The sequence below is a fragment of the Epinephelus lanceolatus genome, chromosome 3, assembly GCF_041903045.1.
Source record: "Epinephelus lanceolatus isolate andai-2023 chromosome 3, ASM4190304v1, whole genome shotgun sequence".
NCBI classification, from domain to species: Eukaryota; Metazoa; Chordata; class Actinopteri; order Perciformes; family Serranidae; genus Epinephelus; species Epinephelus lanceolatus.
Window position 1 is genome coordinate 14,544,768 of NC_135736.1, and position 14,093 is coordinate 14,558,860.

Below are 14,093 nucleotides of genomic sequence, written 5' to 3' on the forward strand. Positions count from 1 at the left end.
TTATTTACGTCTTATTTATTTGGACTGCACTGGCAAATTAAATCAACTCTGCCACACTGTAGAGTAACTAAACACCTACCTCTGTCCCCGCTCCTCCACTCCCACCTGCCTCCACCACAGCCTCCATCTTCTCCTCCTCCACAATGGCCACGTTGTCCAGCGTCTTCCTCAGGTTCTCCTGCAGCTTCTTGATGTCATCCAGGAAGCGTTTCTCCTTGGTCGGTTTCTCAGGGGCCATGGGCGTCACTGAACTCGCTACGTTCGTTGTGGAAGCGGGTTCAGCGGAGGTTGGGGAGGTCGGAGAACCGCCTGTCCAGAGCTGCTCCACAGTCATGTTCTTCAGGCTCTCCAGGATCTTCAGGGCCTCTTTCAACTCCCTGAAGCCCCGGGAGGTGCCATCTTTGCTTGGCTTCTCCGCTCCGTTGACTGGTCCTGGGGTGGTTCCTAAGCAGGCAAAATTTAGAAGCTTATCACAAATTCCTGCAAGTAGAATTAGAGACATGTCAAAAAGGACAAGAGCATTTTACAAGATGTGGAAGCATCTGTTGATGTTTGTATCACTACTCTGTTTAGATTAAAGTTATTTATTGTTTTGTTTCAAATTCAAGATCACAACAAAGACAACAGTGGAGCTCTATCGAACAGAAGAAGAGGCTATATCAGGCTTTGAATACACAGGCTGTTAGTAGGATCAACTCATTGTTGGTTTGGTCTTTTCATCATGGGATCTGTTGGCAATAAAAACATCACCAAACGTATCCACTGACACATGGTGGACATCTGTTGTTTGATCGTAGAGGATAAAACAATTAGTATTAGTAATTAGTAGTATAGGGGCAAGTTGACTTCAGGCAAGTACATTTCTGACAGATTTGCCAGAGTGGGCTAGTTACCAAGAGGCAAGTGTTCTTTCCTCCTTTAGAGTTACTGCATTATCTTATTTTTCTCTTTAAAATGTCCTTGTGCAACTTCATGCAAGGCACCTTGAGTTTAAATTTTTAATCAATTGTGCTATATAAATAAAATTTCCTTTCACTGCCTGAAGATACAGATTTCACAAAAACTGTTGTGAACACTCAACACTTCTATGTAGGACAAAAAACTTTTGTCCTGTAGAGGACAAACCAGCTCGAGTGGGGACACAAGAATTAAGGAGAATGATTTATGTCTTGCAGTGTGGTGCTGACACTGCAAGACAAGATATAGGTGTTGCAAAAGCTCCCCACCTCCTCCAGAAGCGGGACTAGCAGCAGCCACAGAGGCTTCTCCCTCCTCTCCTGGGGCTCCTTTAGTGGGGCTGGTGACCCCGGCTTTGCTGCCCTCTTGAGGGGGGATTATGAACGTCGAGGAGCTGGTGGGGGTGGGGGTTGGGGTCGCTGTGTCGATGACATCTGTATTGTTGACGTGGCTGTCGTCCTCGGTGGTGAGGCCGTTGTCCGTCTCCCAGCTGTCACTTTCGTCCTCCCACTCCTCAGTGGACAGGACGCTGCTCGTCTCCTCTACCGAGTCGTAGTCGGTCTCCTCGATCTCAGACTCCACATTGTAGAGGTGCTGTGTGTGTGTTTATTCAGACACTGTCAGCAACAGATGTCTCACTTCTGACGTCAAAAAAGACAGTTTCACTGAGGATAAACATTTACCTGTGGCAGGACGATGGTCATGGAATTATCCGCCCACACAACCTCCACTTTGCTGCTCACATCCACCCTGGACACCTGGCCGACTGACGTCTGAGGGAAGGTGGATGCAGAGATACAACCATTGTCAGCACCCAACAACACATAATATAATATGAAAACAAGTCTAAAAGGGTCGCAAAGGACACTGTGTGTCATAGGACTTGACTAAAGGAAAAAACTTCACTAGCAAACACTCCAGATGGCAGTGTTTATTACTCCATAACATTACACTGTTGGATGCAGGAAGCAATATACTGATATTTTTTATTTTCTTTACCAGGAGAAGGGCTAAAAAAATATACCCTAAGTTTGCTCTAAAATGCCATGAGGTCATTAACATGAGAACTGTCTATATATATGGAGGCATGAATGTGCTTTACCAGTTGAATTATGAAATAGTTTGTGGGGAAAGTTGACACTAAGACTGGTGCAGGAGAAAAGCTCATTGGGTGTCCTAAACAGAAAGGCTTTTTTGGGTAGCGTGAATGTGTTCCCACTATGTTTCCTTTTTATACACTCAGGGTGAATTCACAAAGAATAAATTGCAGTCGCTGGTAGCATTATGAATTATGCATCACTTGCAACCGCTATCTGCTAAGAAGCAACCGAGGTCCACAATTCACAAAAGATACTGCTCTAATAACATTATGGCATAAACAAATCCTTGACGTTTTTCAGCTGAGCGCATTTTGCCCTTTTTGTGCCTGATTGCAATTATCTATACGGCAAAGTATAAATATTGCCTTTGCTCCAGGAACACAGTATGTGGAACAATGACAGAGAGAAAAAGAAGACTGAAAATTTCAGACTATGAGCTACAGGTCCTGACAGACAAGGCGCAGAGGCCCTCCTCAAAACTTCATGCATGAAATTTAAATGTGACAGACAGAAACTGTATGTGGGGTTTAATATCCCAGTCTGTCAGAGCTGTTGGTGTTTTCAAACACACACCTTTTGATTAAAAAAAGATGGCATGAATTGAAGTGGAGGACAAAAGAAAAAATATCACTACTGCCATGATCACAGTGAAGTCTCTTAAGAATATGCTTCAGTCACCACCAGCTCTCTGAAGATGTTAATAATTTCACTATAACTATGGGGAGCTATAAGCACTGATCTTTTTGAATTGGACTGTTTTTGCACTGAGGCTCACTTGCCTCAGTTAAATGTATGCATATTACCTAATTCAAATATGTGCAAATAACATAAGAGCACTGAAATGCTATTTACTTGGCAGCGCAGTTACAGGTGTAATTACACAGCTTCTTTTTTGCCTTATTTGTCTTATGTGAATTTGCCCCTCTGCTGCTGGTTTATTAGGTGTCCTACATCTGTCTAAAACTAATACAGGCTGATACAGTCCTGCAGTAAATGCTACCTTCATGAATGTTCAGCTTTTAGAGAGGTGCTGATTCAGGTAATTTGTGGTGCTGCTGAATTTGATTTCTATTATTGTGCCCACCCCATCAAATGTCAGCGAGAGTAGACTAAATATGCTGCAGTGCACATGAAAGAACAGAGTTTTTTAAATTGTTCTCACCTCATTTTCGCAGTCGTTGTGTCCATTCTCTGAGTTCCATATTCTGATGACGATGTCGGTGGTGCGGAAGTGGAAGTCTGGGTGATCTGCGATGTCATACACACTGACATCTTCCTCCTTACCAATTACCTGGAATAAACCAAACCTGTTTTAGTTCTACGATAAAGTTGGAGAATTGTGTACAGCAGCCAGGTGTCATGACATAAAGACAATCTGCTAACAGTGAATGAGGGAGTGTAGTCAGGTGGCTGTGGGGTTCACACATACAGCTATCAATACCTGCATTAACGCCTCCTTCCTCCCTCTATAAAGTCACATTTCCATTGCATGGTACAACACAGCTTGACTTAACTCATCTCGCTCTTATCCAATTAGCAAAAGTTGTAGCTTGTACCTGGTACTTTTTTGGTACAACCTCAGTCAGGGCTCCATGCGAGTTGAACAGATACTAGAAGATGGAGTTAAAACACTGCAGACCACTGATTGGATGGTGAGAATTGTCACTTGTGCAACACGGGGCAGCTTGCACAAATTTGACTTTTTTTGTAAGAGTCAAGATACTCTCAATAGCTTCTGCAATTTGGTTTTCTCACTGGAGCCAGATTTTCAGCAACCAGTGCTAACTGCGTCATGGCGCATAATATATATGACAATGTGATCAGCATAATATTATGTTTTTGAAATGGACAAAAGGAGCCACTAGTGTCCAACACGCTGTGGGAGATTTACTGCAGAGCCCAGGCTGGTTTCGGAAACATGAAGGAGATCAAACTTCAGTAGAGGTGAGACAGAGAGCGGCATGTTTGTTAACTTCAAAGTTCATGTGTTTTTTGGGGTGATGAGAGGAGACAGAGAAAACTAAAACTGAGCCAATATGGCAACATGTCGCTGATGGAAGAGGTGTTCTTTTTTTTTTTTCCCCCCAAACCTGTCTGCATTAGTCTTCGTAGCTTAGCGCCACAAAAGGGTGTAAGCTTTTTATGAAGATTGATGCACTGTTAATCTTGCAGTCAAGTATTTTATACCCATACTGTGCGTGGTTGTGACCGTCAGTCATCAGTCTTTATTGGAAAAACTTCCTAATACGAGCCAGAGAGGGCCGTGATACACCGTAGTGTGTCAAGGGGAAAGTAAGGGACAGACAGGGGGGATTGAGGGACAGGTGCTTAAGTCCTGAGTTATATAGCGACAGTGCATGCGGAGAAGAAGGAGAAAACAAACAAACAAGCAAACAAACATACAAACAAAACAAAAACAAAAACAAAAAAAAAAAACAGAGGAGAAACAGGCAGTGTAGCTGATGTATTGTGGCCTTGACGTTGTTGTGCTCCATACAGATTACCAAAAATAAACAAATAAATGTATAATAAAGAGAAAAAAAAAAGAGAGAGAAATCTATACTGAACACCAGAAATGTGAGAGTCCTGGTGGTGGAGGAAAGCCCGATTGTGGAGAAGAGTTGCCAGCGCAGTGTGGTAGGTTTGAGAAGCAACTGAGCCCCTTTTGAGTGATCCCATCGGTTCTTTGCGATGCGTCACGGAGCTGAAGTATCAAACATGCATGCGTGTATTTGAACCCTCCCAATGTGTTTATGAAAACCATCACCAGGGACCAGGGCCAATGTCCCAGCCCTGCAGGAGAAGGTGGGCGGTGAGGCACCCCAAGGCCGCAGGAGCGCCCAGACCCCACGCCCAGGGAGCCGCAGAGGCTGCAGGACACCACACAGGCCCTAGGACCCGGGGTGGCAATGGCCAGCACCCCCAGAGAGCCAGAAACACACCCCAGATGGGCGGGGCAGGAAGGCCCGTCCACCTGCCGCCCAACGCAGACCCATGCAGTAGAAATGAGGGCATAATACTAACAATCTATTTGTTAATCTCTCCCCTCGCGCGCACACACACACACACACACAGATATCAAGCATTCTCAGTGGTTTTCACATCCTTTAAAACACAAACACTCTTGTCTTGTTTTCCTGACCGACCTCCACGTCGTCGCTGCTGGAGTTGAGTTTGATCCACTTGACGACACATGTTCTGCCCTTGTGATCACCAGACTGGATCACACCGTACACTCCCGGGTCCTGGAGGGCTTGGGCTGAGAGAGCACACACACACACACACACACACACACACACACACACACACATAGTTTAGACAGCAAAACAAAAAAACATTAAATACAAACACTTGAACGTTTTTATAAAAAGATTCATAACAACGTAACAACAACATTTCTGTAGAAAGCAGAGGGAGACTTTAGCTGACTGCAACATCGCAGCCTTGAAGAACATCCCTGCATTTTTCAGTCCATTTCACAGACACACAAACTTGGCATAGTTTCAGCAAATGACCTAGATACTGTAGGTACTAGGTGGCCTATATAAAAAATCCCATCGCAGTCCACGGGGACAGAAATCTGACAGGTTGCGTCTTCACTGGTCTGAAGAAATGAACCAAACAAAGTAAAATCAAACAACAAAATCCATCATTAAAAACAAAAAAAAACAATCACACTAATTTTGCTTACGTCGTTTATCTACAACAAAGTCCCCGGGACAGAACTCATGACTGTCGAGGTGCTGGATGGGGATGAGGTCGTTTGATCGGATCCCCTTCTCCACCCGCCCGTCCTTCCACATCACATCAGCCGTCGTCTTCGTGGATACAACCTCCACTGCAACCCTGTACAAACACACACAGGTGAATGTTAATAATTTAAAACCCCAACCTGCCTTTTATCATTTTATCATATAGAGGACAGTTTCTCTCTTTTGGTTCTCTTCTTTTCACTCATCACAAAAGGAAAGCTTCTGCACACCAAGACATTTCTGCTAATATCTTGTCCTTCTATTTGCTGTATCATTTATCTTCACCGAGCCACTACATTTATCTCTCCTCTCGGCATGTTGGAACCTCAATCTTCCCTCTCATTCTGTCTTTTCTCTCATTCTCCCTCTCATCATTTAGCACTGAAACATCTTGTAGCTGAATACAAAACACAGATTCATGCTACATTAACTAATCTGTTGTCATTATCCCCGACTAGAGGTCGTCAAACTGGAACTTAAAAGGTTTTGTTTTTCAGAAAACTTGAATCTTTTTGGAAACTAAATGGCAAAGAGCAGAACATCTGCAGTCTTGTGGTTGGTTCGGTGAAGTAAAACGAGCAAGAGAAGAGTGTGAAATCTGTTTTGTAAACTGAGGATGAGTGTGACAGTGCGGTTGAGGAAATGACACCATCTGCACTGAAAGACTTTGTGTGTGTGTGTGTGAGGCTGCTGTCGAGCTCCAGTGTCACTGTCGGACAGATCGAGACATGAGCCCTTTGACAAACAGCAGAGAGGTCGGAGACGCACACAAACACACTGTTGTGAGGGCTGAGCAGCCGTTGGTTGCTTTAATGGTCGGTAACAGATGATGTCACTGGTCTCATTTTTACACCATATTCCCGATACAGTTGCAGAGAGGAGGGGAAAGTAAATGTGTAGGAAGCCTCGTCAACGCACTCATCAGCCTTATAGATCTGCCAAATGTCAAAACACTTCAGTTGCTCCCCAGACTTTGAAAAAGGCACCGGATCAATCCCTGGTCACTTTTGAGGAACGTAGCCACCGCAGTGGTCTGATGAGTCAATAAATCTACAGAAAGGTTACCCAATAGTTGGACAGACGTATGAAATGAAGAGGGTGTGAATGGATGGAAAAAAAAAAAAACAAGCAAACAAAAAAAAAAACAAAGAAGAATGAATGAAGGAAACAAAGAAAAGTGTAAAGCGGGAGACAGGAGAAAGAAAAAGACAAAAATGCTGGAGTTTTGTTTGCTGCTATGAACCCACCGGTCTCCGGGCTTGAACTCGCGGGAGAACTTGGTCCTCTTCTTCTTGTGCTTCCTCTTCAGGTTACGGATGGAGAGCGGGATGCTCTTCTTGCGGTTGGTTCCCAGACCACCGCTCTGAGAAGAGGCTGTGGAGCTGGCTGATGATGTCAGAGAGCTGCAACCAGGATCATAATCACAGGTTAACATCACATTAAACTGCACACACACAGTACACACACAGGACGGTTCTCCTCTTATAAGTTGGTCTGGTCTGCAGGGGTCAACTTCTTGAAAATTTCCCAGTGCCTGTGACATCCTCAAATTACTAACAGCCTAAATCATTACCATCCATTTTAAATCACAGATGAATGGCAGAAAACACTGACCTCTGATAAGCTTAAACCAGATCATTTTAGGGTGGTGTTGCTGTGAAAAACTACTTCAGCAATTAAGCAATAATCAGAATGGTGACTAATTTTCCATCAATCAGTATGTGAATTAACTGACTAATTAGAACAGCAAAAACGAACTGGGCTAAATGTAGAGCTACCTGAGGTTCATACAGACATCTTATACTTTGACCACAATTACTGTTATTATAATATTATTATTACTACTCTGTCTCTCTTCATGTCTCATTGTGTCATATGGATTACTGTAAATTTTTCATGTTGATCTGTTCTGTGCGACATCTTTTGCACGTCTGTCCGTCCTGGAAGAGGGATCCCTCCTCAGTTGCTCTTCCTGAGGTTTCTACCATTTTTTTCCCCTGTTAAAGGGAGTTTTTACATATCTGATGTGAGGGTCCTAAGAACACAGGGATGTCGTATGCTGTAAAGCCCTGTGAGGCAAATTGTGATTTGTGATATTGGGCTTTAGAAATAAAACTGAATCATGTAGTGGCACTGGAGTATATTTAAGGACAACAGTTTAACTTTAGACACAATAACTAACATTCAATAAAAATAAATCAAAGGGCAATAGCTCCGCTATAAATACTGCATATGTGAAACTTTTAAACTTTGCGTTCTGTTTAAGAGATGATGATTTAACTCTGCGGTCACTTTGAGGCTCAGCGGCCGCCGACTGGAACTTTTAGAAAAGGTTATTTTTATCACTTATATTTGAGGGGATAATAGTCCCTTATAAACTCAAGTAGTTAGTTGGTAGTTAAAGTAAAACTACACCCAATATTTCAGTAGTGAAAAAGTGTAATCAAATAGAAAGCTAACAAAGCGCGTGTGCGTTACAGTCTGTCTCCTTCACACACAAACACACTCACTGAATGGATACCATTAAAAACAAGTAAATCTACTTCATTAACAATTCAATTCAAACTTAAGGCAAAATCAACAACAAGCACCCAACATTATTAGATTTAAACTGCACATAAAGACACCTAAACACATCACCTTATGCTATGGGAAATTATGATCCAATCATATACAAGATTTTTTATATTTATCATATACATTTTACATCATTTCAACGGTTTGTTGCAGTCTTAATTTTACTGTATAAACATTTACTGTACAACATGTCATTTTTCCAACCATGCTCTTTCTATATGCAACACAGCACCTTAAATTATGACCTTAAATATTACCAGGTTTGACTCAGACACAGACACATTAAAGTCCAACCATTCAATCTTAATGCAAAGTTTTTACATCAGATGACATATTACTTTACAGAAGCATGTTGGTACCCTGTTAATGGACAAGCAGTTGATGCTGAGTTTCTATCAGTTCCTCCCACACTTCAACACATTTTAAAACAAAGAAAGAAGTAACTAAATGTTAACTGACCTGGTATCGTCGGTGTCTTCTGCAGCCTCGTCGTCAGCGTCCTGCTCCCCGTGTTCAGCCGAGGTGTCGTTAGTGTTGTGGGAGTCCAGAGGGTACTGGATGGGCACAACAGGGCCGTTGTTGTTGTTGGGATGAGACGAATCTGTCTGCTCTGATTTGTGCTCCCCTGGTGAGAGATAAAACAGAGTACACACATTAGGATTTCAATTTCAGGCCTGGATGGATGGATAATCTTTTAAAACATCAATGAAAACCTGTGAAAAACAAGAAGCTCATAGTCTGAGTACTTCAGGTTTTTTTTGTTTGTTTTTTTTTTTGCTGTGGCTTTACAGAGAGAGAGAGAGACACTGTCATCTTTATTTTCCTGGATCGTGCAGACAGATGCAGAAGGTTTCAGAGCTGAAGTGTGCTGCACTTCAGCACAATTTCCAATTAGTCTGCTCCCTCTGTAGTGAGCCCCATTTGTGGAGAGGACTGTCGGATGTCTCACAGGAACTTTAAATCCTTCTGACTCTGCTGTGCGTGAAGACACTTAGTTCTCAGCTACTTTAGAGGAGATGTAAGCAGAAATAATGTTCACTTTAATGATTAAGCGCTCTGTGTGTGCGCGTCCATGTGTGAGATGAGAGAGAGAAAATATATTTCATGCCGTCTTTATTGTGCTTATCCTTTCACATTTATCGTTCAATTAAAAGCCCAATGCATCTGCACCTGCGCTCACTCCTGTCCTACTGTTAGTAGTAACATCTTTGACTGACTGCTTTCAGAAACTGGAAATGATCATGTTTTTGACAAATGGTTGGGTGTAATGACCACTGCAGCAGCATTCACAGAGACTGGATTTGTTGGACCAGAGAGATCTACAAGATCAAATTAGGTTTAACTACCAAACTGCTGCTGGATTTTTGAGGCACATAAGTTTAAAGTTACAAGAATTTAAACCAAAAAGATTCTGATAATAACATATTAGTCAATATCTGTTTCTTGACATGAAATATTTTTGATAAAAATCACTTAAATTTTATTTCTAAGTTTTGTTGTGTGGACATCATGTACAAAGCAGGACATTTTACATAAACTTCTAAAAACAAAACTAATAGAAACCACAGCAATAACGTTAAATGTAGCACTCTATGATGTGGGCATGCCTGTATAATGACAAATACATTTTCAATAATTAAGGAAAAAAATAGCTACAAATGACTAATAAATTTACATATTATTTTATCTTTCATTCCTTTCTTCCTTTCTTTGTACTGTTCATGAAAGCTTTAAGAAAGCCATTTCCAAACATTAAAGCTACAGTTGGTAACTTTTTTTAAGATACATTTTTTCATACATGCTGAAACTCTCACTACATTCACACAGCACAAAATGAGACACTTGATAATAACTGTGGTCAGACTGTCAAACGAGGCAGCACTGACCACATATGAATCAAGATTCTCTTGCTGCATTGTCTGTTTCTAACCTCAAATATTTTCAGAAACATATTTTAGTGTACTGTTTAGCTGTAAAATGAGAAAGTTTGTGACCCGGTTGCCACGTTGGATACAGTTAAATAGGAGTACTAAGCACCGCCCACCAGCTGGACTAACTTTCTCATTTTACAGCTAAACAGTATACTAAAATATGTTTGTGGAAACATTTAAAGTGACACACAGGCAATGCAGTAAAAGAATCTTGATTCATATTGATCAGCGCTGCCTAGTTTGACACTTTCGTTGACAGAACAATATGACTGACAACTGAGAGACTCCTCAGCCCTGATTGGTTGTTGCTGACTGTACTGTGGTCTGATTTTAACGCATACCATTCGAGGCAGCAAGAAGAGGAAGAGAACGTGATTTTCTTTACAGACAGATCTGTCTCACGTACTTGTGTGAGAATATAGTGACAGTTTCAGCAAATATGACAAAAAGTTATTTTCATAAAAGTTACCAACTCTAGCTTTAACTATATCAGCACAATGAACTCCTGATGAACCCTGAGAAATGAGGCCTTTCACTTTCAACAAAACAAAGTCATGTTCTGATATCTGTTAAACAGGACTGAGGCATTAATGGATTCACTGGAACAGGGGACTGAAATTTTCATTTCCACTTGTCTATTTTTAGGTGACTGAAATTCTTCAATATTAGAATCTTGCTGAGCTCATAATACAGGTAACGCTGACGACATTAGAGAGCAGAAGTGTGTGTGAGTGCGTGAGTGTGTGTGTGTACTGTATGTTTCTCTAGATGTTGTGTTTTCTCTGCAGAGCATTATTTGGTACCTTGTGCATCGGCATTCTCCGTCTTCTTCCCCAAATCCTTCTTGAACATCCTTTTCAACTGCAGGAGACACACACACACACACACACACACACACACAGACACACACAGAGAGACACACACAGAGTGAGGGTTTGAAGATGATCAAAAATGCTTCACCGTTTACAACTACTGACAGTCCCTGTGATACCACGGAATATCAAACATTTGAGGATAACATTCTTAAAATACACCGGGCACCGTGATAATCTCCTTTTAATCACTGTCTCATGTAGAACAGCTGATTTTAAGTGTTTATAAGCTCCTGCAGGGATAAAAACCTGATCAACCCACATTTTAAAACAGATAACAAGTGCCTCATATACTGTGATAGAGCTGACACATATGAACAAAAAAAAAATCCTTATCCTCACCTTTCTGGCCACGGGGTCTTCAGGCAGGACAGGGGCACCCTCAGGTCCTTCACAGGTGATGCGTGTGGCGTCTCCCTTGGCAGGGAAAACATATAGGGCCCTCTCTCCCAGCTGCCTCTGGGTGTGGTCGTAGTAACCCAAACGCCTCACCCTAAACCCAACCAGCGTAGTAAGGTTACAACAAGATACAGATTCAGTTTGTGTCTATTGTGCCTACATAAACCTGTGTGAGGACACACAGATGAGACTGACCTGCAGAGATTTTCCTGTGTGATGGTGGAGGGAGGTGGATAGACGCTGTCCGAACCTTTGGGAGAGTAGCTCTTTGTGATCCACGTCACCTTCAGTTCAACCACTTTTACCTGAGGAGAGCACGATGACACCATGGAGACAATTTAAGATACACGATCACATGTAAACCACTGATTTATCCAGGTATATAATCCAGTACAGAGAAAATGGACAGGACAGTCATTGTCATCTCACCTCTTCTACCACCACCCTGAACTTGCACTTTCTGCTGAGGACAGGTTTGACCCCCGACAGCCACTGTACATTAGAGAAGACTTTGGCTGGACCAATCAGAACCTGGCCTGGGTAGAAACCATACGCCTCATCGAAGAACAGGCCCTGAAGAACAAACACAGTTCTCATTTTACAGCTAAACAGTACACTAAAATATACATCTGAGCTGAGAAATATGCAATGCAGTAACAGAATCTTGATTCATATTTGATCAGCACTGCCTCATTTGACAGTTTGTCTGCAGTTCACAGAGCGATATCATTGGCAACTGTATTCATCAGCATATCTTTCGAACACACAGTAACAAAGATGCAACATGACTAAAGAACCAGACATGATGATTTATCAGCTGTACGATAATGTGTAATATATGTAATATACACAACTTAAACTCCCATTATAGTTAAGTTACACAAATATTATGTATTGCAATACAACATATCAATTTTTTTGCCATTTCATGCACAATAAAGTTAAAAAAAAAGGCAACATGTTAAAAAAAAAAAAAAAGAAAACAGGTCCAAACAGTGCAATTTTAGTCTTTTTTTCCTTCGCTATTTCTAAAAGTTATTCGCTACTGGGCTATAGAACTTTCTGTAAAACTCAAATCTAAAATGCCATTAATAAGATTTGGAGAGGACATGGTGCACCACCAACATGTCAAGAAAACTAAACATTACTTTCTGTTAAAAAAAAGAAAAGAAAAGAAAAACAGTCTAAAATGCAAACTAGAAATAATTTTAAAATTCTAAATGATCGTTTTCTGGAAAGGGGCCACAACAATGAGTGTAAACACAGAATACAAATAAGAAGTATTTACAGACCATGAGCCAGCTTTTTGTTAAAGGATCTGACCCCTGACTAACAGCTGCTCTGCACAGGGTGGATGAACCTGAGGTGACAGATAAGCACTCATGGCTACATACCGAATCGCTGACATGTGGACAGACGTCGTAAAGCTTGGCACCGTCCTCCACACTCATGGAGCACCTGGAGGGAGGCGAGAGAGGGAGAGACGACTGGTTGACGTTCACTGGGTTTGGCACTGATGAATGTGTGCCAGCACGCAGACACACCGACAGACATGCTGACAGGCACGCTGTTAAATCTCTCACACACACACACACACACACACAGAGACAGAGACACACACACACACACACACACACACACACACACACACACACAATCTACCTGGCTCCATTGGAGAGCTTGAGGATGATGTGATTAGTCAAGTCATACACTTTCCCCAGCCAGAAGTCGTAGGCAATGTAGTCACCGTACATAAAAGACTAGAAAGAACACGACAATAAGAAAAATATTTTAATTTACATTTATCAAACATTGCTTGTGACACAATAACTATGAGGGTGCACAGTAATCACTCACAGATCTGGGTCTTTTTCCTCAAGACTGACGGACCAACTGCCAGGACTACATATTTAACACTGTGCTGTTGTATGTTAACAGACACAATAGACTGCTTGGACTGTAATACTCTTGAGTATAAAGTATGAAGTCTTAAGTTGCAGAGTTTTAACCTTGCTATTACCATATATCTAGTTCCACCCTATTATCAACAACAACTGAAGTACCATATACAGATTTGAGTACTAAACATACCATGAGATTAGGGGTGGGAATCTCTAGGCACCTCATGATTAAATTCCAATACAGAGGACTACATTTGACTACTTGCTTCTTTTAAAACAGTTACAAGAAGTTAGTTTTTCTTCATTATTTTCCATTAATAGCAATGAGTAAGGAACATTGACACGATACACATGATTAACACCCATTACATGTCACCATCAAATTTTCTGTTCAATTGTAAGAAAAATAACGTTCAGTCTTACAAAAGCAACTGATCATTTTGTGTCATCAGATGATTTCGTTCACACACACACACACACTTCTTACCTTTATTAAACAACAGGCTGTGCAATTTTTTTTATCAAATTTATAATATCTGTTATTGCTAAATGTGTGTAATTAAAATTATTACTTGTTGTATCTGAGAGAGAAATTTGCTAATTC

The 14,093-nt window shown here is 41.4% G+C and overlaps 1 protein-coding gene across 6 annotated transcripts in view; it reads right to left on the minus strand.

The window, feature by feature from the left end:
- ube2o (ubiquitin-conjugating enzyme E2O) overlaps positions 1-14,093 on the minus strand; it is a 50,581-nt gene that overhangs the window by 5,220 nt on the left and 31,268 nt on the right. For 2 of the 6 annotated variants that reach the window (XM_033624075.2, XM_078165447.1), the window contains exons 4-17: positions 13,251-13,348; positions 12,983-13,046; positions 12,018-12,161; positions 11,784-11,893; positions 11,532-11,682; positions 11,121-11,178; positions 8,846-9,011; positions 7,057-7,212; positions 5,749-5,903; positions 5,204-5,316; positions 3,220-3,348; positions 1,641-1,730; positions 1,227-1,551; positions 80-480 (exon numbers count right to left, since the gene is read on the minus strand). In XM_033624075.2, the coding sequence (XP_033479966.2) occupies positions 80-480; positions 1,227-1,551; positions 1,641-1,730; positions 3,220-3,348; positions 5,204-5,316; positions 5,749-5,903; positions 7,057-7,212; positions 8,846-9,011; positions 11,121-11,178; positions 11,532-11,682; positions 11,784-11,893; positions 12,018-12,161; positions 12,983-13,046; positions 13,251-13,348 (2,160 nt within the window). Of the gene's footprint in view, positions 1-75; positions 481-1,226; positions 1,552-1,640; positions 1,731-3,219; positions 3,349-5,203; positions 5,317-5,748; positions 5,904-7,056; positions 7,213-8,845; positions 9,012-11,120; positions 11,179-11,531; positions 11,683-11,783; positions 11,894-12,017; positions 12,162-12,982; positions 13,047-13,250; positions 13,349-14,093 lie in introns of all 6 variants that reach the window. The other 4 variants (XM_078165460.1, XM_078165453.1, XM_033624076.2 and 1 more) reach the window with 3 other exon arrangements.